This window comes from Geotrypetes seraphini, chromosome 2 (genome assembly GCF_902459505.1).
Source record: "Geotrypetes seraphini chromosome 2, aGeoSer1.1, whole genome shotgun sequence".
In the NCBI taxonomy this organism is placed as follows: domain Eukaryota; kingdom Metazoa; phylum Chordata; class Amphibia; order Gymnophiona; family Dermophiidae; genus Geotrypetes; species Geotrypetes seraphini.
In genome coordinates, this window is record NC_047085.1 from 488,999,920 (window position 1) to 489,024,030 (window position 24,111).

At 42.7% G+C, this 24,111-nt stretch overlaps 1 protein-coding gene across 1 annotated transcript in view; it reads right to left on the reverse strand.

The window, feature by feature from the left end:
• Nucleotides 1-24,111, reverse strand: part of PTH1R (parathyroid hormone 1 receptor) — a 388,901-nt gene that overhangs the window by 98,930 nt on the left and 265,860 nt on the right. The window contains exons 3-4 of the mRNA XM_033931838.1: nt 3,307-3,417; nt 631-749 (exon numbers count right to left, since the gene is read on the reverse strand). Coding sequence (XP_033787729.1) covers nt 631-749; nt 3,307-3,417 — 230 coding nt within the window. The remainder of the gene's footprint in view (nt 1-630; nt 750-3,306; nt 3,418-24,111) is intronic.

Here is a 24,111-nt window from a genome sequence, read left to right on the forward strand (position 1 = left end):
TGTCTTGTGCCGAACTGTCGGCACTGCAATGTCGCTGCGCTGAAGTCTCGCACGCGAATGACTATGAAGCGGTGAGAGGGTGGGGGAAAATATAATTGTACATTAATGTTGTGCTTTTCTTGTAATATTATATGTATATGAATTACTTGTTGCACAATTGTAGTTTGAAAATTCAATAAAGATATATAAAAAAAAAAAAAAGCCTGTCCTCTTCGTTGAGATGCAAGTTTATTGGTGATGGGGGAAATGGTGAAATCTGCGGGCACGTAATAGAAGTTGTAGCAAATTATTTTCTATTTTAAATTGCAGTTCTTCATGCTTTTATATTTTTTTATTGTACACCATCTAGATCAGGAATCTCAGTTCCCGCAATCCAGTCGGGTTTTCAGGATTTCCCCAATGAATATGCATGAGATCTGTGTGCATGCACTGCTTTCAATGCTTATTCATTGGGGAAATCCTGAAAACCCGACTGGATTGCGGCCCTCAAGGAGGGACTTTGAGATCCCTGACCTAGATGGTACAAGCAGATGAATGGTATATCAAATGCATAATAATAATGAAAACATGAGATCGGTCACATAAATAAATATAAAATGTACTGCAATGTGGGTTAAAATATTTTTATACCTCTTCCTTGGTTTCATTGCTGAGGAACATGGCGCATTCACTGTAATTTGCCCAGGTGCGATTGTTGAGTGGCGCCAGCTCCCAGCTCCCATTCATGTCACACCGCCGATAGGCATAACCTAGCAAACAGGCAGAGCAATGAGAAGGTTAGGAGATTACCGTCTTAAGGGACATGTCATTTTGCTGTCGGGCGATATTTACTACAATATGCAACATTATTCCCAATAAGCTGAGCAGGAATTCTCCAACTGCATTGCTGCCAGTTTGGGGGGGGGGAAAGGAAGGTTCTCTGGAGTCCTACAGAGCCTGCCTATCCCTCACTATTGAAAATGTGACAGTGAAACAGCTCCCCCCACTGGCAGGGCTGTAGCTGGAGGACTCCTGCTCAGCTTACAGGGAACAGTAGTGTGCTAAGCAGTTAGCTCATATTTCAGCATGCACAGTTAGCGCTAACCCAGGGATCTCAAAGTCCTTCCTTGAGGGCCGCAATCCAATCGGGTTTTCAGGATTTCCCCAATGAATATGCATTGAAAGCAGTGCATGCACATAGATCTCATGCATATTCATTAGGGAAATCCTGAAAACCCGACTGGATTGCGGCCCTCAAGGAGGGACTTTGAGACCCCTGCCCGGCTAACCTATGCTGACTTCTACTGCATGTCGGGTTACCAGATGTTCCCGGAGGAAAATCTAGATCCATTGGGCCCCGAGTCCCGCCCCCTAGATGGCATCCACGCATGCGCAGACGAGACGCAATGACACCACGCGCACACATGCATGCCTGTGATGTCACCACATTGCGCCCACGCCTGCCCCTTCCCGACGCAATTTTGATAGGAAGCTTTCTAAAACCTGGACAAAGTGCCGGGTTTTGAAAAGCCGTTCGGACCCCCAGACATGTCTTCGAAAAGGAGGACATATCTGCGGAAATCCGGACATCTGGTAACCCTAATTGCATGTTAACAGTCAAAACCGGGTAAAAATCTGGCCACTAGCTGCTTGGGAAGGGAAGGAGATAGGATTTGATCTACCATCTTTCTGTGGTTACAATCAAAGTGACTTCCATTTTATCTGTAGGCTCTTATTTTGTACCTGGGGCAACGGAGAGAACTTGCCCAGGTTCACCAGGAGCTGGCGTGAGAATTGAACCCAGTTCTCCTGGTACTCAGGCTCCTGCCCTGGCAAATAAGCTACTCTTCACACCTTATCAACATGAACAGAAATTACCCTTCCTTGGACACTGTTAAGGAATTTGCTCAATATCGGAGGGGGGGAGGGGTGCACAAGCACCCACAGCATCGGCTCCTATGTGCGGTGTGGGGGTCTGGGCAGGATATGAGCAGAGATCAGAAATGGAATGCATATTGCAGTCTGCAAGCACACCCTAATTGTCAAATGGACAGGTAACATGGATCCACCCTGCGGCATCTATGTAGGCGGTGTTAAATGTATTTGCACCCATAGCACCTGCAAGTAAACCTGAAGAGAGAATGCTGGATCTGCCCCTAACGGCCCTCTATGGCCTTTGCACTTAAGACATGTCGATCTTGACTGTTAACTTAGGGGAGTGTGTGACGCCGTGGTTAGAGCTAGAGCCTTAGCACCCTGAGGTTGTGGGTTCAAATCCCAGGCTGGTCCTTGTGACCCTGGGCCAGTCACCTAATCCCCAACTTGTCCCAGGTACATTAGGTAGAGCATAAGCCAGAACAGATAAGGAAAAATGCCTGAGTACCTGAATATAAACCATGTAGACTATAAGGGGTATATAAAAAAATAAATAACTCACATTGTGTATAGATCTCGCATAGTTTAGTAAACATGACTGACCCAAAATGACATTATTGTATCTCAATTACAATGGCTTTATTTCACATAAAAACATACCCACACCCATACAATTAAACTATATTCAATTTTTAAAAATGATATACCACCTTCTTAGTATACATACCATTCAAAATGGTTTGCATAAGAAGAGGTGTCAGTAAGTGAAGCAGTCAGGCAGTGCGGCCATGGCCCTGACATAGGTGGCCACCAGCTCCTCCCGATGTCCAAATCTGATGATCCCCAAACCTTCCTATCCAATTAGCCCCTAATGTCCAAATCCCATCCTCCCATCCCTGTTCCAGTCTCTCAAGCCCCTTCCTAACACAAAGCTCTACCCACAGTTCCCTCAAGTCAATCCTTCCCTGTCTCCATAAGAACCCCCCAAATGGTTCCAATGACCCCTAGAGCACATCTACACATGTATTCTCCATCTCACAGCAAGAATACATGTCTATGGGGGGGGGAATTTCTATGCCAGCTGTAATATTTACTCAATCACATGCACAAGCAGCTTTTCCTGCCTGTTGCTCGCACTGATGTTGATTTTCCTTCTGACATCACTTTCTGGCCCTGCAACCCGGAAGTGATTTCAAAGGGGAGCCAGGCTGGCGCAAGCAGCAGGCCTGAGAAGCTGCTCGCCCTGGAGAAGATGTAAAAGAGGTACCGGGGGAGGGTGCAAGCATGACATAGGGGGACAAAATGGTGCCCGGGGCAGTCTGTTCCCCCACCTCCCTTACTATGCCACCGCCTCTATATAATATAGAGCATATATGATGCTGTTATTGTGTTTTATTCATCCAAGGACTACTGTAGACTGTAAGTTTTATTCAACTAATGGCTAGACATTACCTTTGTGGTGCAAATCTTGGATGTAGTCAGGGCATGGCACAGAAACAACTTTCCCTGGCTTCCCTTCGGGCCAACATACAACGCCATCCCACTCAGGTAAACAGAAACCGTCTGCAAATAAACAAAAGCGAGATGAGAGAATGGAAAGAGACAGGACATGTCAATTAAATGGTCAAATATACAAATAGATTTCTTTCTTCAGGTGGAAAAAGCTGAGGCTATCAGATCCAATATCATTTTAACTACTGATTGTTACAGTGCCTTTTATCTCTGAAACACAAACTCAGATTAGATCTGTTTAAAGTCACTGGATACTGGAAAGCTTAGCATGGGAAAAACAGGCCACCGTAAAACACATGAAACTGTTTTGTGGTATTTTACCTATTTGCATGGGTTGCTGCATTACATATTGTTTAAAAATAATTTTTCTAGGGGGGGCATGTCATGATATATATAAAATATTATTGATAGTTGGATCTTAAGACCGGTGACGAACTAACACCCGAAGTTCCCCGCTACATAATAATGGTTAAGTGGTGGAGGTGGTGTAACTGAGGCCCTATGAAACATAGGTGATTGAGCTAAAAAAGTACAAAAGTAACTCGGAGGAATATTCTATATGTGTGGATAAGTGCATTACTCCAGAGTATACATAGTTTGGTGAAATTGGCCAGCTAAATAAGAATGAGCAGAGAATGGGCATTGAATCATTAACCAGCTATCAAGTTTCAAATTTATTATGTTTTTGACAGACCGCCTATCTAGGAAAATCTAAGCGGTGTACAACAAAAAATAAATTGTATAAAAAAAATGATAAATGTTAGAAATAGACATACTCCCTCTTTTACTAAGGTGCGCGTGATAAATAGTAGCGCGCGCTAATCACGCGCTAAACACTAACACATGCATGTTATCTATGGGCACGTTAGCGGTTAGCACATGCGTTGTTTTAGCGTGCGCTAAACGCGCACGAAAACGCGTAGGGCCATAATTGCATGAAATCTAAAACCTTATACGAGAAACATAAATGGGAAGAGGGGAGGAAATACAATTTTTATTATATAGGAAAGAGAACGGGAAAAGGGAAAACACAAAAGGAGTGGGAAATAAAATGCTTCGTATATCTGTATTTCAAAGATCCTATATTTTATATACATCTTTAAATAAAAAATGTTTTAAGTTCTGATTTAAACTTGGATATAGAATCTTGCTGTCTTAAGTTGAATGGGCAGCGCATTCCATAGGGATGGCGCTATGACGGAAAAGACTGATTTCCGTGTGGCGTCATATACAACATGTTGCATCGATGGAACAGATAAGAAATGTTGATCAGTGGAACGCAGAGTTCTAGAAGTAGAGTAAGGAACAATCAATCTATCAATAAAAGCCAGAGAATGTGCTAATTTTGTTTTGAATGTAAGAAGTAGTGGTCTACAACCTTTTTCATGTCAAGTGTTGATCATCGGTCTTGTTTCAAAATGTATTTATTCAGTGCAGGCAAAACCCAAATTCATCTATGTGGTGCTATAATTGACATTAAGAAGAGCCCTTAGCTTGTGGCCCGACGGCTACCCAGCCGTTTCACTGGCAAGTTTCCTCAGGGGCTGACGCTCTCCAAAATTTGATGAATTATCCTTATAACTAACCTCCTTATTTCCTAGCAGTTCATTACAAGGGTGATTCATGAAATTTTGGAGAGCATCAGCCCTTGAGGAAACTTGCCAGTGAAACGGCTGGGTAGCCGTCGGGCCACAAGCTAAGGGCTTTTCTTAGGGCTTCTTTTACTAAGCTGCGCTAGTGGTTTTAGCGCACGCTAGACGCTAATGCCACCATTGAGCTGGCGTTAGTTCTTGGCACGTAGCGCGGGGAGTGCAACCCGCGCTAAAAACGCTACCGCATCTTCAGCTTAGTTAAAGGAGCCCTTAATGCCAATTGTAGCACCACATAGGTGAATTTGGGTTTTGCCTGCACCGAATAAATACATTTTGAAACAAGACCGATGATGAACACTTCACCCCAGTAAGGACATGAAATATGTTCTAGTAGTGTCTTGGGTGTTTGAGGTCTTGAATACTAAGATAATCTGTAGCGGTTTGTTTACAGCCAGTTATCTGTTCATGTGCAAGAAAGAGTAGACAGGGACAGATTTTTTAAATTATGGGGAACCACAAGTACAAGGGGACACTCAGAGAAATTGAAAGGGGGAAGGTTTAGAACAAATGCCAGGAAGTTCTTTTTCACCCAGAGGGTGGTGGATACATGGAACGCGCTGCCGGAGGATGTGATAAGCAGGAGCACGCTACAGGGCTTCAAAGAAGGTTTGAATAGGTACCTGGAGGACAAAGGGATTGAGGGGTACAGATAGGAGTAGAGGTAGGTAATAGGGATAGGATTAGAGGATTAGAGGCAGTTACAAAATTAGTCAGGGGCACTGTTCATGCAATTAGGCCTGATGGGCCGCCGCGGGTGCGGACCGCTGGGCAGGATGGACCTCTGGTCTGCCCCAGCGGAGGCAACTTCTTATGTTCTTATGAACAAGCTATTTTTCCATTGATAGTCTGGATTATAAGGACATAAGCAGTGCATCTGCTGGGTCAGACCAGAGGTCCATCGCGCCCAGCAGTCCGCTCACGCGGCGGCCCATCAGGTCCAGGACCTGTATGATAATCCTCTAGCTATACCCTTCTATTCTCTTTTCCTTCAGGAAATCATCTAATCCCTTCTTGTACCCCAATACCGTACTCTGTCCTATCACATTCTCTGGAAGCGCATTCCAGGTGTCCACCACCCTTTGTGTGAAGAAGAACTTCCTAACATTGGTTCTGAATCTGTCCCCTCTCAATTTTTCCGAATGCCCTCTCGTCCTTGTAGTTTTCAAAAGTTTGAAGAATCTGTCCCTCCCCCACCCTCTCCATGCCCCTCATGATCTTGTAAGTCTCTATCATGTCCCCTCTAAGTCTCCGTTTTTCTAGGGAAAAGAGCCCTAGTTTCTCCAATCTTTCAGCGTATGAAAGGTTTTCCATACCTTTTATCAAAACCTGAGAGGCAAGGGGGTACTCCAGGACTGAGTTGAGAAACACTGCCTCTGGGGATAGACAATACACTTCTCCCTCCGTATTCGCGGTGGATGCGTTCCGGCTATAGGCGCGAATATGGAAAAACCGCAAATAACTTTTCAATATGTTATTCGCGGTTCGGAGGAAAGTGACATCATTATCGCTATTGAAACCGCAAATATCGTCGATGCATTTGAGAAGGGGACACGGATGAATTTTAAAGGAGAAGAATCCCCAGCGCTAACAGAACTGGTATGGGAGCTTAAATTAACTCACCGCATCTGCACACCTGCTATGAAAACCCCCCCTTCCCCAGCAAAAGACTCCAAACTTAACTTTTGAATGTTGGCCAGGGAAAGCTGGAGGTCCAACCAAGCCCGGTTTCTGGGCCTCGAAGCAGACTCGACAGAGATCATTTTAGATTGAAACAAATCAAAGCTGCCGCCGAAGCTGTGAAGTACGGAGAAGAGTGGAAACACCCGGGTGGCGCAGACTACAGTATAAGGCGGAGCAAAGACAGACAAGTGAGGGAGGTGTCAAAAAAACTGAGGGAGCCAATAGATTGTTCAAGCCGCTACTGGATGAGGGGAGCTTTGTCCCCTCTAAAGTCCAAAGGTTCAATTACAAACCAACGTAAGTGATCAAATTCATGTTGGTTTTCCAGGTAATGAGGTACCATGGGGGCGTAAATGGTGACCCCCCGCTTTGGCGGAAGCTTTGATTTGTTTCAATCTAAATTGATCTCTGTCGGGTCTGCTTTGAGTCCCAGCGGGGTCGTTATGAGCCACTAACACCTCGCGGGATTTACAGCGTTCCCTGTTATTATTATCTATTTGTGACTTGGTGCTTGGTGCACTGCAGGGTTCCTGCTATGAGAACCTATCGAGTTTAATAATGACATTTTGGGGGGGGCCGAATCAGCCGACGAGAAATCACGGATATGTGAAACCGCGAGTGCCGAAACCGCAAATATGGAGGGAGAACTATACCTGAATGTAAGCTGTCCTGAACTACTACTAAAATCCCTTTCCCTTTGCTCCCTTTGCATGCAGAAGAAGCAGCAAATCTTAATGAATCAGGCCCCAGTGACTGGGCAAACCTGGGCGAACCCCAATGGCATATCTGTCCCAGTGTATTACCTCCTACTGCTTTGCAAATCTACTGAATAATACAAACTGGTGACTACTATTTCAACAGACTTGAAATGCATTTGGAAATGCCCACTGGCAAGCTTCACTTGGCCTTAATTGCTTTCTCATTCACAGACATGTACAGTATAACGAGGAACACAACAAAACTGAATTGAAAGCATGCAAACAAAATTAGAGCAGCAAATGCTTTTTTTTTTTCCCCAGAGCCCAAACACTGCAGAAATTTCTAATATGATATTTATATCATATTAGACAAGCTGGTTCTTTGGTTTTAGTAGTGCTTGAACAATTCCTCATCCTAATGAGCCAGCTCCCTTCCTCCTTCTCTTGCCCAAGTAATATTTCTTCATGCAATGTGTAATTAAACTCTGGAATCCGTTGCCAGAGAAAGTGGTGAAAACAGTTAGCTTAGCGGGGTTTAAGAAAAGGTTGGATAATTTCCTAAAAAGAAAAGTCCATAAGCCAATATTAAACTGGACTTGGGAAAATCCACTGAATAGTCCTAGGATAAGCTGCATAAAATCTGTTTTACTTCTTGGGACCTTGCCAGGTACTTGTGACCTGGATTAGCCGCTGTTGGAAACAAGATGGTTGGCTCAATATGGCAACTCAATATGGCAACTCTTATGTCCAAGTAGCTACAGAGATGCTAAAATAAAGGCAGTCTTCAGCAGACCGTTTTGGGCACTGCTAGGCATGATTCTATAAATCGCACTTAACTTATGATTGATACTTGTACTTCTCGGTGACTACGTTAAGTGCCATTTATAGAATTAGGGCCAAAGAGCCCAAGGCACCAAGAGGTCATTTTACTAAAGCTTAGCCTCGCTAAATCCTAAGACATTCACTTTATACCTATGGGCTTTTTAGCATTTAGCACACACTAAGCTTTAGTACGAGTAAAAGGGCCACTAAGGGTGATGGGACAAAAGCGCATGAGACTTCAGCACGCCAACATTGCAGCGCAGACGATTCGGCGCAAGACCCCAGCGCGCCGCCTAAAAAGTTACTTTTAATGAGCTCCGACGCGGGGTGTGAGTGGGGAATCCCCCTAGTTTACTTCATACTCTTCGCGCTGCCATTGGGGGTGGGGGTGGGGTGGGGAGTGCAACCCCCCACATTATAGTGAAAACTTAACTTAAAAAAAAAAATCGGGAAAAAGTTAAGTTTACTCTATAATGGAGGGCTCCAACCCCCCAACGGCAGCGCGAAGAGTATGAAGTAAACTAGGGAGGTTCCCCACTCACACCCCGCGTCGGAGCTCTTTAAAAGTACCTTTTTAGGCGGCGTGCTGGGGTCTTGCGCTGATTTGTCGGCGCGCCGAAGTCCCGCATGCGAATGACTATGAACCTCGCTAAGAGAGGACTATATTGGCACTGACCTTGACTTGAAGGTCCCAAGATGCTGGGGCATGGTAAAGTAGCACAAATATTGGCATGGAGACTCCAATGGATAAAACAGTTGGGGGTTGGGCTTATGCCCAAAGATTTGGACACAAGAGTTCAGTATTCAAAACAGCATAAATACTTTGGGTCTCCTGATATATTGGAGTAAGATCTTTTCTCTCATCCTCTCTTCTCAATTTCCTGATCAAATCAAACCAGCTTTTATAATATAACATAGATGGTGAATGGTAATATTTGAATTATACCTCTAGATCAGTGGTCTCAAACACGCGGCCCACCAGGTACTATTTTGAGGCCCTCGGTATGTTTATCATAATCACAAAAGTAAAATAAAACAGTTTCTTGCTCATATGTCTCTTTAGCTATAAATGACAATATTATTATTAAGACTTAGCCAAAAGGAAAGATTTATAAACTATAAAGAGTTTTACCTCATACAAAATTGTCATTTCTTTAATAAGACATTTAACTATTTTTTCTGAGGCCCTCCAAGTACCTACAAATCCCAAATGTGACCCTACAAAAGGGTTTGAGTTTGTGACCACTGCTGTAGATCATTTAGAATTGTAGAGCGAAGTCTCATCGGTTGTGCATTAACAAAAGGTCCCCAATACCCAAGAAGTAGCAATATTCCATATAGAATCCTAAAGAACAGCAAGATTCCGGAATCCCAAAGAGTAAGAAAAGATTCCGGAACCCCCAAGAGTAGCAACATTCCATGCTACCAATCCAGGGCAAGCAGTGGCTTCCCCCATGTCTTTCTCAATAGTAGACTATGGACTTTTCCTCCAGTAAATTGTCCAAACCTTCCTTAAAACCAGCTACGCTATCTGCTCATACCAAAGCTTAACTATTCTCTGAGTGAAAAAAATTTCCTCCTATTGGTTTTAAAAGCATTTCCCTGTAACTTCATTGAATGTCCACTAGTCTTTGTAATTTTTGACAGAGTGAAAAATCGATCCACTTGTACCCATTCTACTTCATTCAGGATTTTGTAGACTTCAGTCATATCTCCCCTCAGCCGTCTCTTTTCCAAGTTGAAGAGCCTAACCTGGGACAGGGTTTTCAAATAGATCTATTTATTTGATACACTGCCTAAACCTAGGCGGTTTACACAAAACATACAAAATATGCCACTGATTGCTCTGGATTGGTAGTATGCAATGTTGCTACTCTTTGTTTTGCTTCAGTGTCCATTTTTTGCTGGAACCCTCAGCTCGCATTTATTTCATGACTGCATAGGCTTATGTTCATTATCAGTTTAAATTGCGGTTTGATTCAAAACCTTATCAACCATGGACCCCTGAAGAAGGTGTGTTTACCGAAAGACGGACCGTGTTGGGTCCCTTGGTTTGTTGAAAGGTGGAATCATTGACCGCATTTCATATTTGATATAATAAACATAGCCTGCATCTTGTACATGTTGTCTGTAGTTTTTTCTTGTTTCTCATTTGTTGTTCCTATACTGCAGCCTTCGTTGGATTTTTCTTTGTTTTTTTACTCTTTGAATTTTGGCCAGGTACTAGTGACCTGGATTGGCCACCGTGAGAATGGGCTACTGGGCTTGATGGACCATTGGTCTGACCCAGTAAAACTATTCTTATGTTCATACATGAGCCAAGAATAGGACAATTATGCCATTATAACATCACTGATGAGGTTGGCTCTGAGGCACTGTGGAATGAGGCATTATGGCATCACAATCTCAGCTCTGGAATGTTGCTCTCAATGGGGTTCCAGAATCTTGCTATTCTTTGAGATGCTGGACTATTGCTACTCCTTGGGTTTTGACCAGGTACTAGGAACCTGGATTGGCCACCGTGAGAACGGGCTACTGGGCTTTATGGACCATTGGTCTGACCCAGTAAGGCTATTCAGCAGCATACACACAGACTTATGTAATGTAATGTAATGTAATTTATTTCTTATATACCGCTACATCCGTTAGGTTCTAAGCGGTTTACAGAAAATATACATTAAGATTAGAAATAAGAAAGGTACTTGAAAAATTCCCTTACTGTCCCGAAGGCTCACAATCTAACTAAAGTACCTGGAGGGTAATAGAGAAGTGAAAACTTATCTCCGGAGTTTGCTTTTGCACAAGCTAAATCTTGTTTGTGGTTTTAATTGATCCCTTCTCAGCTTGAGACCCCTGATGAAGGCGTGTTTTCCAAAACACGGACCGTGTCGGGTCCTATGGTTTGTTTGCCTTTAGGTGTTGTTTTTAACCGCATTTTATCAATTGTCATAATAAACTTTGCCTGCATCATTGTACACCCGTCTGCAGTTTTCCTTGCTTTGGTTTGTCTTATCTATATATATATAAAATCGGAGGTATGTATGTGTGTATGTATGTATGTATGTGTGTGTGTGTGTATGTGCCGCGATCACGCAAAAACGGCTTGACCGATTTGACCGAAACTTTGTATGCTGATCCCTCACTACCTGGGGTGATATGTTCTGGGGGTCTCGCGGCCCACCTGCACACGTGGGCGGAGCTACAAACAGAAAATCAGATTTCACCCATTCATGTCAATGGAAATAATGTAAAAAGCTGCCATTCTCACAGTAATTCAAAAACGGCTTGACCGATTTGAACGAAACTTGGTATGCAGATCCCTCACTACCTGGGGTGATATGTTCTGGGGGTCTCTCGGCCCACAACTCTATGTTGCTTGCTCAAGGGTGGGTCCACCCAAGAATTTATATGTTCTTGCTCCTGGAGGTGAAACTAAAAATGTTGTTTATAATCACGTTTTGCGTTAGTTGTATTGCATTCGTTTTGTCAAATATTTCACATTATAATTTGAATATTGTACTTTTTATTAAGCTGTAAAAAAATACTTTCATTCACCACTACAAAGTATCTTTATTTGAATCCATTTACAGTGTTATTGCTATAATTAAATACCCGTGCAACGCCGGGGCATCAGCTAGTTAAAAATAATACATCTTACAACTAATATTACCTGGTGTCTTAACACCTACACTCTTGTCCAACTAAAAACCCACTTACATGAATGCACTAACAAATAACTGTCTTTTCAATAACTTTTTAAAATTGACACGTTCTGCACATGGACGTAACTGGCCTAGCAAGGCATTCCAATGTTTTACCCCAGCAACTGAGAACTTAAAAGCTCTGCAATCTGCATAATTTACTTTTAACTTTGCTAGCAGGTGCTACTGTATTATCAGGTGCTAACATGCATTAGCACACTTAAGTAGTAAATAAACCCCACTGCATAAAATGGGACTTGGGGTATGCATATTAATATATGATAATGCAGTTGCACCTGTTGGTTCATCTAAAATCCCTGGGCCAGTTGTACCTGTTCTTGCCTACAATTTTATCAAACTAAATACAGTGGAACCTTGGTTTAAGAGCATAATTTGTTCCAGAAGCATGCTCGTAAACCAATTTACTCATATATCAAAGTGAGTTTCCCCATAGGATGTAAGGGAAACTTGCTTGATTCGTTCCTCCTCCTCCCCTTTCCCGTGGCCACCGGCGCTGCTCTACCTTACTCCCCCCCACCCCGAGGCCACCGGCCCTGGGTGGGTGGGGGATGCCAGGTCACGGCGGGGGGGGGGGGCGATGCGAGTGGGAGGATTCCAGATCGTGGGGAAGGGGGGCATTGGATCGCAGGGGGGGGGGACGCTCGTAAATCGAGTCAAGCTCGGTTTCCGAGGCGCAGATTTTGCGAATGTTTTGCAAAACACTCGCAAACCGTGGCACTCGTAAATCGAGGTTTGACTGTATATGCCAACTGTGGTTTTGTGGATTCAGAATTTAGCTCAACATCTCAGGAGAATTTTTAACTAGTTAGATTTTTGTAATTGAAATAATAACAGTTTATTTATATACCGCAAAACCGTGAAGTTCTATGCGGTTTATACAATTTAAAATACATTTGAAATATAATAAAAGCAAAAGGAAATTAAAGAGTAAGAATCAATGGTTAAAAACCCTAAAATCTGATAATTACATAATATAAAATTTTTACAAATTAACTACCTAAGTACTTCAGAAATAAATGCATGCACATTTTTAGCGCGCGCTAATCCCCGCGCTAGCCGAAAAACTATCGCCTGCTCAAGAGGAGGCAGTAGCAGCTAGCGCGGCCGGCAAATTAGCGCACGCTATTACGCACGTTAAACCGCTAACGCGGCTTCCTAAAAGGAGCCCTAAATCTTTGCCCCTATGCTGCTGCTTGATATGAAAGAAGATACTGATTATATTTTTAAAGTTTGCATCCTTTAACAGGCGGGAAAGCAAAAATCAAATGTGAGCTTCTTTTATGTCTATTAGTTGTAAAAGAAAAAAGTTCATTTATATATTTAGGAGTCAGACCAAATAGAACCTTAAAACAAGAGCAACTGAATTTAAATTTCACGCGCGCCTCCATTGCGACACTCGATAAAAGGGTGCCACATGGTCATATTTTTTTAATCCAAAGATCAACCTGACCGCTGTATTTTGCACCATCCGTAATCGGTGCATATGTTTCTGAGCAATTGCTAAGTAAGCAATATTGCAGTAGTCAAGTTGACCCAGTATAAGAGATTGCACCATTGAAACATCATAAGAACATAGGAATTGTCGCTACTGGGTCGTGCCCAGCAGTCCGCTCCCACCTTAATGGTCTGGAGCTTCCAAAGAGTAAAGAAACCCTTTTTAACCAAAGAATCCACTTGGTCCTTCATTGTTAATCCGTGGTCAAATATTATACCCCAAATTTTGACAGTAGGTTGAACTGGATAATTAAATTTATTAATGCGCAATGGTATTTGGGTGGCAAACGGATGAGGTGAAGCGACAAAAAATTTTGTTTTATCTGAGTTGAGCCTCAACTTGAATTCAATCATCCATTGCTCCATCAAATCCAATACTTCTGTTGCCTTAGGAATAATTTCAAAAACAGAGGTAGCAAATAGGATAATAATCGTGAAATCGCCTGCATAACTAAATAGCTTTATCCCCAACTGGGATAACTGCACACCTAAAGATGACATATAAACATTAAAAAGCAGTGGGGATAACGGTGAGCCTTGCGGAACACCGGATGGATTACTCCAAGTGCCAGAGTAGTCAAGATTAAAACAAACTTGATATGTGCGTGACGTAAGGAAGCCCTGAAACCAATCTAACACCGCTCCTCTAATGCCAATAGCATCTAAACCAGGGGGTCCCCAAAGTCCCTCCTTGAGGGCCGAATCCAGTCGGGTTTTCAGGAATTCCCCAATGAATATGCATGAGATCTATGTGCATGCACTGCTTTCAATGCCTATTCATTGCGGAAATCCTGAAAACCCGACTGGATTCGGCCCTCAAGGAGGGACTTTGAGGACCCCTGATCTAAACATTGTAACAGTTTTTCATGGTCCACTGAATCAAATGCATAACTCATATCAAATTGCATGATCAAGGCATTGAGGCCCTTACTGAACAAAAACCTTAAATTATTCAGAATAGCCGCAATTACTGTTTCCCCAAAATATTACAACATATGGTTCAAGAACATCATCTGGTCTCAATATAAATCCTCTTATCTGTTTCATAAAACGCATTACAATGCAAACTGACTGCTTAGTAAGTTAAAATACAATATCTAAGTGCATCACACATGACGAATAATGAGCCGTCAACATGATCAGAAGAAATATAGATTGCTTTTAAGAGCCCAGAAAGAATTCCAGCACAGATGTCACGTTTTAATAAGACTGGGTTCTTGTAAATCAAAGAGTAGTTTATATTTCAGCTTATATTTCGACTGACAGTTAAAACTATCTGTTCATGCATTTCTAGAATAGTCTCGAAGGAAGTTGGTGATATTCTTTTACCCTGAAAATATCGTAAAGGCAATGGCCCGGACAAAAGGACATCATGCAGCAGAATAAGGTGAACAAAATTAACATTTATTGAGGCTGTTAGGAATGGGGGTCCTGTTTGTTTCACAGGCGAAGGAGAAATCAACCACACCTAGGAGTTCTTCTGTGGCCAGCTCTTGAAGAACCACTGCAGGCACCATACAGTAGTCTCTCGATAAGGCAATACTTTCTCTTGGCTCTGATCTGGCAGAAGAGGCAATACAGATCTGTATTGCCAGCACAAGTAGGTTGAGGAACCATTCTAGACCAGGTTTGGTGAAGATTTTGAGCATTGCACCTACTGGTTATCTTTGCCCCTGAAACAGCCAACAAGTGAAATGTGGCCATCTCGGACAGCTACCTTTGAAACCTGGGAGCATTTTAAGGATTTGAATAAAAGATCACTTTATTGATAATCTGCTTCTCTGTTTTTCTTCCATCTTGGATATATCACAGAGAATTGCCTTGTTGTTTTCTTATATTACATCTGACAGAGTATTTGTGACCCCTGAAGCAGATGGTTATCTGCCTAAACATGGCCCCTTGTCAGGTCTTTTTATCTGTCCATGCTTTTCCATTAAAATGGTGTTTTATATTTTACATATTTGTACAGGAAAGTTCTTTGCCCACTCCTACCTTTCTGCATTCTGTGGCCCTGCTACGTAGGGGTTTTCTCCTTCCTTTGTTTTTTTCTTGTGCAACATACCTTCAAAAACATACGTGTGCGATTCACCTTATGAGACATAATCCTGGTTTTCTTTATAACCTTGAGAAAGACACTTTAACTTCCTGTCCATCTGCAGTTTCTCCCTTTCCTTCAACATGGCCATTAGGCACCAAAATTAAAGTCAGACCAACATGCATATATTTCAGAAATGTACTGTAATTTTAAAGTGAATTATAATCTTGTTTGAATTCAAAGCACCACATCCAACAAAATTATTACATTTACATATACTTTACATTATGCACTGTAGAATAATTTATATGTGCTCTTCCGAGACTTCAAAGGGGCAAGCATTGCTAAATTATATGGTAGCCCTTAAATATTTATCTACATATTTGAGTTAAACAGAAAAACATATTGAAATATAAAAGGAGTATATGGGACAGTCTGAAGTAGTCCAGAAAAAAAATCTGTTTCTCAGAATTATCCCCTCTCTGAATCTCAAGAGATCGTTAACCAGTGAAATACCCTGGGCGATTTGATAACGTTAACCTCACAGGTATGTGCTCATATACATGTGTAAATGGTTTCGTACAAAATAAGAATCTGTGTGAACGCAAACACTTTGATATGGTGGCATAAACTTTGCTGCTAAGCATATACAAGGCAAAGTAGGATAGAGCATGGGCAGAGTTTGCTGGTATGTACATATTGTATAAACTGGCGCCCCATTCTAGGCGCTCCGATGCCGTGTGCTTAGCACTTGCACAAAGATTCTGCTATAGAATGCTAGGGTAAGATTGGCATTGGTGCATCTATGTGTAGGGCTGCCTTATTATGCCATGTGAGTTGGCACTCCTAGTGACACGCATAGGGGCTGATTCTATAAATGGCACCTAAATTACATCAATGGAACCAGGCTGACCTACGGCACCTTCCAGAGAGCAATTAAAACCGTACTGTTTGACAAATTCATCTCCTAAACAGAAGCTTCACTACTTATAAAGTCATATTTTCCCTCTGTCAATTTCTGTGTAATATGTTGTTCCCTCACTTTCTGCATTTTGCAATTCGCTGATAATTTGCTTTATCCAGTATTTCGCTTTATTCTGTAACTTGCTTTATTCTGTAATTCGCTTCATCCTGCAATTTGCCTTATTGTCCAGCTCTATTCTACTCTAAAATTCGCAGATTGTCCAGTTTATTCCTTGGGTTGCATACAAGAGATCTATACTACATACTTAAGATTCATAATTTCTTTTTATCTATTACCCTCAAGTTTCAAGTTTTATTAATGCTTGATAAATCGCCTATTTAATTTCCTAAGCGATGTACAATACAAATAAAATATAACAACTAATACAATAATAAATTAAAGACAAACTAAAAAAAGACAATACACGAATAGGGAAGGTAAAAAAGGGAGAAGTTACAATTTCTTTTCAGGAGTTGAAGAACATATAAAGGAAAATAACATAAGGGGAATAGGACTTTAAAATAGCAAGTTAAAAAGAAATTTTAGTTGAGAAAATCATAGATTAAAAGCATCTTTGAAGAGATAAGTTTTTAAGGATTTTTTAAAGGAGACAAGGTCTTTTTCATTTCTAATAAATTGAGGAATGGAGTTCCATAGAAGAGGTGCTGTGACCGAAAACATATCCTGTCTTCTGGTTCCGATTATTTTCAAAGATGGAACTGTTAATAAATTATTGGAGGATGATCGAAGAGTCCTAGTTGCGTTGTATGGAATAAGCATCCGAGTAATCCTTGTAAGTTAGGGCTTTGAAAATTAGAAGTAGTCTTGCATTCTGTAATTCTCTGATTGTCCAGCCTTCTTTGATGTGAACCGCCTATAAGTCATTCGACTGTGGCAGTATAGAAGAATAAAGTTATTATTATTATTATTATTAAATCACCTAAATCGGCCAGCGCCTAAAGAAAATGGTGTTGGCTACATGTCAATCATACTTAGGCACCGTTTACAGAATCGCAGGCGCCTGAAATGTAGGTGAGGGTTTTAAAGGTCTACATGTCAGGCGCCTGCGTTTTTAAAGAATCACGCTTAGCAGCGCTTAAGTCATGCTCTGCTCATAGAAATGCCCACTTAGGAGTTAGGCTATGCTAAGCACCATGCGATAGGTGCCTATCTTTTATAGAATCGGATAGGCATCTATTGCACAGTTATTATTAATTATTTACCAATTATTGAGGCTATTAAGGGTATTTTGCCAATTAACTCCCCCCCCCCTTTTATGAAGCCACGTTAGGCTTTATCGACGGCCACGGCGGTAAAAGCTCTTACATTCATATGAGTGTCAGAGCAAATACCTCCACGGCCCTTCATAAGTTTCAAGTTTATTATGGCTTGATTATACCACTCTAATGCCAAAGCATTGGTATAAAACAGGGGTAGGGAACTCCGGTCCTCGAGAGCCGTATTCCAGTCGGGTTTTCAGGATTTCCCCAATGAATATGCATGAGATCTATGTGCATGCACTGCTTTCAATGCATATTCATTGGGGGAATCCTGAAAACCCGACTGGAATACGGCTCTCGAGGTCCGGAGTTCCCTACAATATTTTAAAACAAACAAAAAATAATTTAAAACAGGGGAAAGAACATATATATAAGAACATAAGAACTGCCATCTCCGGATCAGACCTTCGGTCTATCAATTCCGGCGATCCGCACACGTGGAGGCCCAGCCAGGTGTACACCTGGCGTAATTTTAGTCACCCATATCCTTCTATGCCTCTTGTGCATCTAGTTTGCTTTTAAATCCTAGAACGGTGGACTCCGCAATAATCTCCTCTGGGAGAGCATTCCAGGTGTCCACCACTCGTTGCGTGAAGCAGAACTTCCTGATATTTGTCCTGGACTTGCCTCCCCCCTTAGCTTCAGCCCGTGTCCTCTTGTCACGACATGGCACAAGAGGAAAAAAGGGGAGGGTTTACAATTTATAAAATTAAAAAAAAAATTGAAAAGGTAATGGGAAGAACAATATGGAGACGGGGAAGGCTTTTCAATTTCTCAAAATTCTCAAAAGCATCCTTAAAGAGAAAGGTTTCAAGGTTAGTTTTAAAAGGATTAGAGTTAGTTTCCAGGCTTAACACTAAGGGCTCCTTTTACAAAGCCGCGCTAGGGCCTTAACGCGTGGAATAGTGCGCGCTACATTGCCGCGTGCGCTAGCCGCTACCGCCTCCTTTTGAGCAGGCGGGAGATTTTCGGCTAGCACGTGCGCTATTCCGGTGCGTGCGCTAAAACCGGTAGCGCGGCTTCGAAAAAGGAGCCCTAAGCTTAACATATCTGGCCCCATAATTTTGCACACAAGGAATATAAATCATACATGGTACCTTCAAAACATCAGGCAGCACAGGGGGCCTAAGTTAGACACTAGAGAATGACACGGTGACAAAATTCATCACCGTTCCCGTCCCCGCGGATAACCGCGGGAAACCATCTTCATGTCATTCTTTAAGGAGAGAGGAAAGAATCAGAGTCTGAATGGCCACAACCACTGACCCGCAAGCTTTGCTTTGAAGAATGCTGGTGTAGAAGGACCGAGGTTGAAATAGACACTACAGAATGACAGTCTCTGGTATCCAGAGCAGATCTTGTGATGTCATAATGCCTCATTCCACCAGTGCCTAAGAGCCAATCACATCAATGATGTCACAATGGCTTCATTATCCTTGGCTAACATAAGCACAGCCACTGACCCGCAAGCTTTGCTTTGAAGAATGCTGGTGTAGAAGGACTGAGGTTGAAATAGACACTAGAAAATGACATGAGATTATTTCCCGCGGTTATCCGCGGGGATGGGAACGGTGATGAATTTTGTCACCGTGTCATTCTCTATTACACATCCTTTATAGAATCAGCCCTATAGTTTATAGTATTCTATAAATTATGCATATAAATGGGAGACATGCCCTTGGACCTCCCATGCTCTGCCCTTGTGTTTAGTTTATTGTAGCTGATATTGAACTTCAGGGGTATACTGTAATAAGCACAAATTGATATTAAGATTGACTTTTAAAAGTGTGAAAAAGACATTATTGGAATTTCCAAAGTAACCATATACAATATGTAATGTTGCTTTAAGTAGCTGTGAATACCCAAATTCACTGACTTTTAAATTATCCTTTTTGTTTGGGTGGGGGGTATATATAATATATATATTTTTGTTTTTTTCTTCTACTTGAAAATAAAACATTTTCAACTCAGTCCTGGAGTAACCTCTTGCCACGCAGGGTTTCGGGATGTCTACAATGAATATGCATAAATTTGATTTGCAAACACTACAGGTCCTCTCAGAAATTTCTTAGCAAACTGTATAACCTATATTCGCGCTCAGCAAACTGTATATTTACATTTTCGCTTTCTTAAAATCTCTGCACTCTGTATTTCCTCTGATCATCCGCATATTGTAACTCGCTGAATGTTCAGCTACCTTGATTGTAAACCGCCTAGAAGTCGCAAGATTGTGGCGGTATAGAAGAATAAAGTTATTATTATTATTATTATTATAAAGGTGCAACTGAAAAATGAACTTGATAATACACCATTTATGGAAGAAAGCATTTATGAACAACCTGAAAAACTGAAAATGGGCAAAGTCGTAGGGCCAGATGGGATCCATCCCAGAATCTTGTGAGAGCTCAGAGAGGTTCTGGTGGTTCCTCTTAGAGTCATTTAATAAATCCTTGGAGATAGGGGACATTCCGCAGGACTGGAGAAGAGTGGCTATGCTCCCTCGTCACAAAAGTAGGAAATTATAGGCTGGCAAGCCTTGCTTCAATGGTTGGAAAGGTATGTGCTGTGTTTGCTCTCTGTTTTGGATGCCTGATTATATTTTCCCGTAACAGACTTTGGAATTCCTTTCTTTTACGTGGCAGTAAAAAGTGGCTTAGTAAGTCCTGATAAATAAGGGGTCCTTGTATTGAGGTGCACTAACCAATTTAGCGTGCGCTGAAGATTAGCGTGCACTAAGGGCTTCTTTTACAAAGCTACGCTAGCGGTTTTAGCACACGCTTAGCGTGCGCTAAATCGCCACGCGTGCTAGAAGCTAACGCCAGCATTGCGCGGGTTTAGCCAGCGTAGCGTGGGTTAATCGCGTGCTAAAATTCTGCATGCGCTAAAAAACGCTATCGCAGCTTAGTAAAAGGAGCCCTAAGTGCTAAGGCGCCCATAGAATATAATGGATGCCTTAGCATTTACACTTCCCCCTCCCCATTTGCGGTTTCGGCAATCGCGATTTCACATATTCGCGATTTTTTGGGGAGGGGGAAAAAAAGGAAAAAAAACCCATAGTTTAGCCTTCCCCCCGGTGTCCCGGCCTTACCTGGTGGTCTAGCAGGCTTTCGGGGCAGGAGCGTAGGAAGATCGCTCCTGCCCCAAAAGCCCGCTAGACCACCAGGTAAGGCCGGAATGCCGGGGGGAAGGCGAGAGGGAGGCGGGGGTGGGTCAGAGCCGGAGCAGAAGATATTCGCGGTATTTCACCATTCGCGGTCAGGCTCTGCCCCTATCCCCCGCGAATCCGGAGGGAGAAGTGTAGTGCGCACCAATCTTTAGCAGACAGCATGAGAAGAGAGCTGCAAAATTAGAAGAATGATTGAATGTTTGGCAGTTAAAATTTAATTCAAAGCAGTGCAAAATGATGTTCTTGGGGTGTAGAAATCCAAAAGAGCAATATGTGCTCGGGATGAGAAACTGACATGACAGGAGGCAGACCTTGGAGAACCTCAAGGCAACAAAACAACGTGATAAGGTGATGGCTGTTGCCCAAAGAATGCTAGGCTGCATAGAGAGGGTTCATAGTCATTTGCGCGCTGACATTGCAGCGCAGACAAATCGGCGCAAGACCCTAGCGCGCCACCTAAAAAGTTACTTTTAAAGAGCTCCGATGCGGGGTGTACGTGGGGACCCCCCCCCCCCAGTTTACTTCATACTCTTCGCGCTGCCGTTAGGGGGGGTTGGAACCCTCCATTATAGAGTAAACTTAACTTTTTCCTGATTTTTTAATGAAAAAGTTAAGTTTTCTCTATAATGTGGGGGGTTGCACCCCCCACACCCCTCCCAATGGCAGCGCGAAGAGTATGAAGTAAAGTGGGGTGTTCCCCCACACACCCCTGTCGGAGCTCTTTAAAAGTAACTTTTTAGGCGGTGCGCTGGGGGTCTTGCGCCGAATTGTCTGCGCTGCAATGTCGGCACGCTGAAGTCTCATGCATTTTTGTCCCGTCACCATAGAGAGAGGCATAACCAACAGAAAAAAAAGGAGGTGTTGATGCCCCTGTACAAGCCATTGGTGAGGCCCCACATGCGCTACAGTGTCCAATTATGGAGACCGTATCTCTTCAAGGATGTAAAAAGACTAGGCGGTTTAGAGGAAGGCAACTTAAGAGGTATAGGGTTTGTGCCAAAGACATATGAAAAGAGACTGGCTGGCTTGACTATGTATACGCTAGAGAAAAAGGGAAAGTTGATATGATACAGACATATTAAACAAACCTCTTCCAAAGATATAGGGGCAGTAGAACTAGGAAACACAAATCGAGGTTGCAGGGAGGAAGACTTGGGAGTAACATCAGGAAATACCTTTTCACAGAGCAGGTAGTGGATGCTTGGAAATGCCCTTCTGTCTTAGCAATTGTAGAGCCCTGTGCGGACCAATTTGGAAAGGCCCTCTGCCCCACGTCTGCCCCCCCACTTTCAAGACGACAATGAAAATTTGTAAAAGCTATATTGTTATATTGCTACAATCTTTGGTTGCAAGGAGTACTGTTATAAATTTTGATAGAACCAGTGACGAGATGGCACATAAAGCTTGGGACAATGAATATTATGAGTCCTGAGTGGTCTCTCTGAGGTTCTAGAGTCTGCTACTGAAAGTCTATATAGCTTGAGATTGCTTCTGATAGTAGAATTGAATTAATAATCTTCTCAAGACAAGTAAAAAAGAGCTTGGTTGAAGAAGTATGTCTATGACAAAGGCATTTTTCAGGGGAGCTCACAATCTCCCCCTCCTCGGACAAAAATGAAAATTTGTAAAAGCTATATTGTTATATTGCTACAATCTTTGGTTGCAAGGAGTACTGTTATAAATTTTGATAGAACCAGTGACGAGATGGCACATAAAGCTTGGGACAATGAATATTATGAGTCCTGAGTGGTCTCTCTGAGGTTCTAGAGTCTGCTACTGAAAGTCTATATAGCTTGAGATTGCTTCTGATAGTAGAATTGAATTAATAATCTTCTCAAGACAAGTAAAAAAGAGCTTGGTTGAAGAAGTATGTCTATGACAAAGGCATTTTTCAGGGGAGCTCACAATCTCCCCCTCCTCGGACAAAAATGAGACTCGCATGTTCAATCTTTCCAAAAACACTAGGACTAGAGGGCATGCGATGAAGCCACTAAGTAGTAGATCTGAAACAAACTGAAGAACATATGTCTTCATACAACATGCAATTAACCCCTGGAATTCGTTGCCAGAGAATGTGGTGAAATCAATTAGCTTAACTGGGTCTAAAAAAAGGTTTGAATGCGTTCCTAAAAGAGAAGTTCATGGGCCATTATTGAGATGGTTTGGGGAAATCCACTGTTTATTCTTAGGATAAGCAGCATAAAATCTGTTTTACTAGGGATCTAGCTAGGTATTTTGGGACCTGGGTTGGCCACTGTTGGAAACAATCAAGCCATTGTGACATCACTGATGAGGTTGGCTCTTAGGCATTGGTGGAATGAGGCATTATGACATCACAGTCTCAGCTCTGGAAGGTTGCTACTCTTTGGGTTTCTGCCAGATACTTGGGACCTGGGTTGGCCACTGTTGGAAACAGGATACTGGGCCCGATGGACCTTCTTCGGTCTGTCCCAGTATGGCAATTCCTATGTTCTTATGTACTCCCCAAAAATCATTTTTTTTTCCCCTCTGTCCTCAGAGAGCACCGTCTTTTGCCATTTCCTCCCCACCTTCCCCATCCGGGATGTAACTGCTAGCCTTGGCAGACTCATCAAGCCCCAAGATCACTTCCCTATGATTCTCATCCATGTCGGAACCAACGACACTGCCAGGGGCACCCTAGAAAGCATACCCGAAGACTTCAGAGCCCTAGGAGAGAAGCTGAGGAGGATGGATGCGCAGGTGGTCTTCTCCTCGATCCTCCCAGTGAGGGGCAAGGGCAGTGCCAGGGAGGATCGTGTCCGGAGGGTGAACGACTGGCTGCAGGAATGGTGCAGGGAGATGAACTTTGGGTTCCTGCACCACGGAGAGGCACTGCAGGGACTGCTTGGACCAGACGGGTTACACCTGACCAAGAGGGGGAAGAACGTCCTTGGACACCGTCTAGCCCGCCTACTACACAGGGCTTTAAACTAGGTAAGTTGGGGGAGGGTACGGGCTTTAAACTAGGTGAGTTGGGGGAGGGTACGGGCTACCAATACTATTTTGGAACTGAACTAAGTAAACACTGCATTGGGTCACATTACAATTCTGGGTCTAAGGGGAGTACACGTAGCAATTCTAGGTCTAGAGGGAGTACACACTGTAATTCTGGGACCAGCGAGAGTGCACACGCTGCAAATTGCACTAAAGGAGCTCAAGTAGCCCAAACGGGAATACCCCCACAGGGTACACACATTACCAAGTCTCTGAT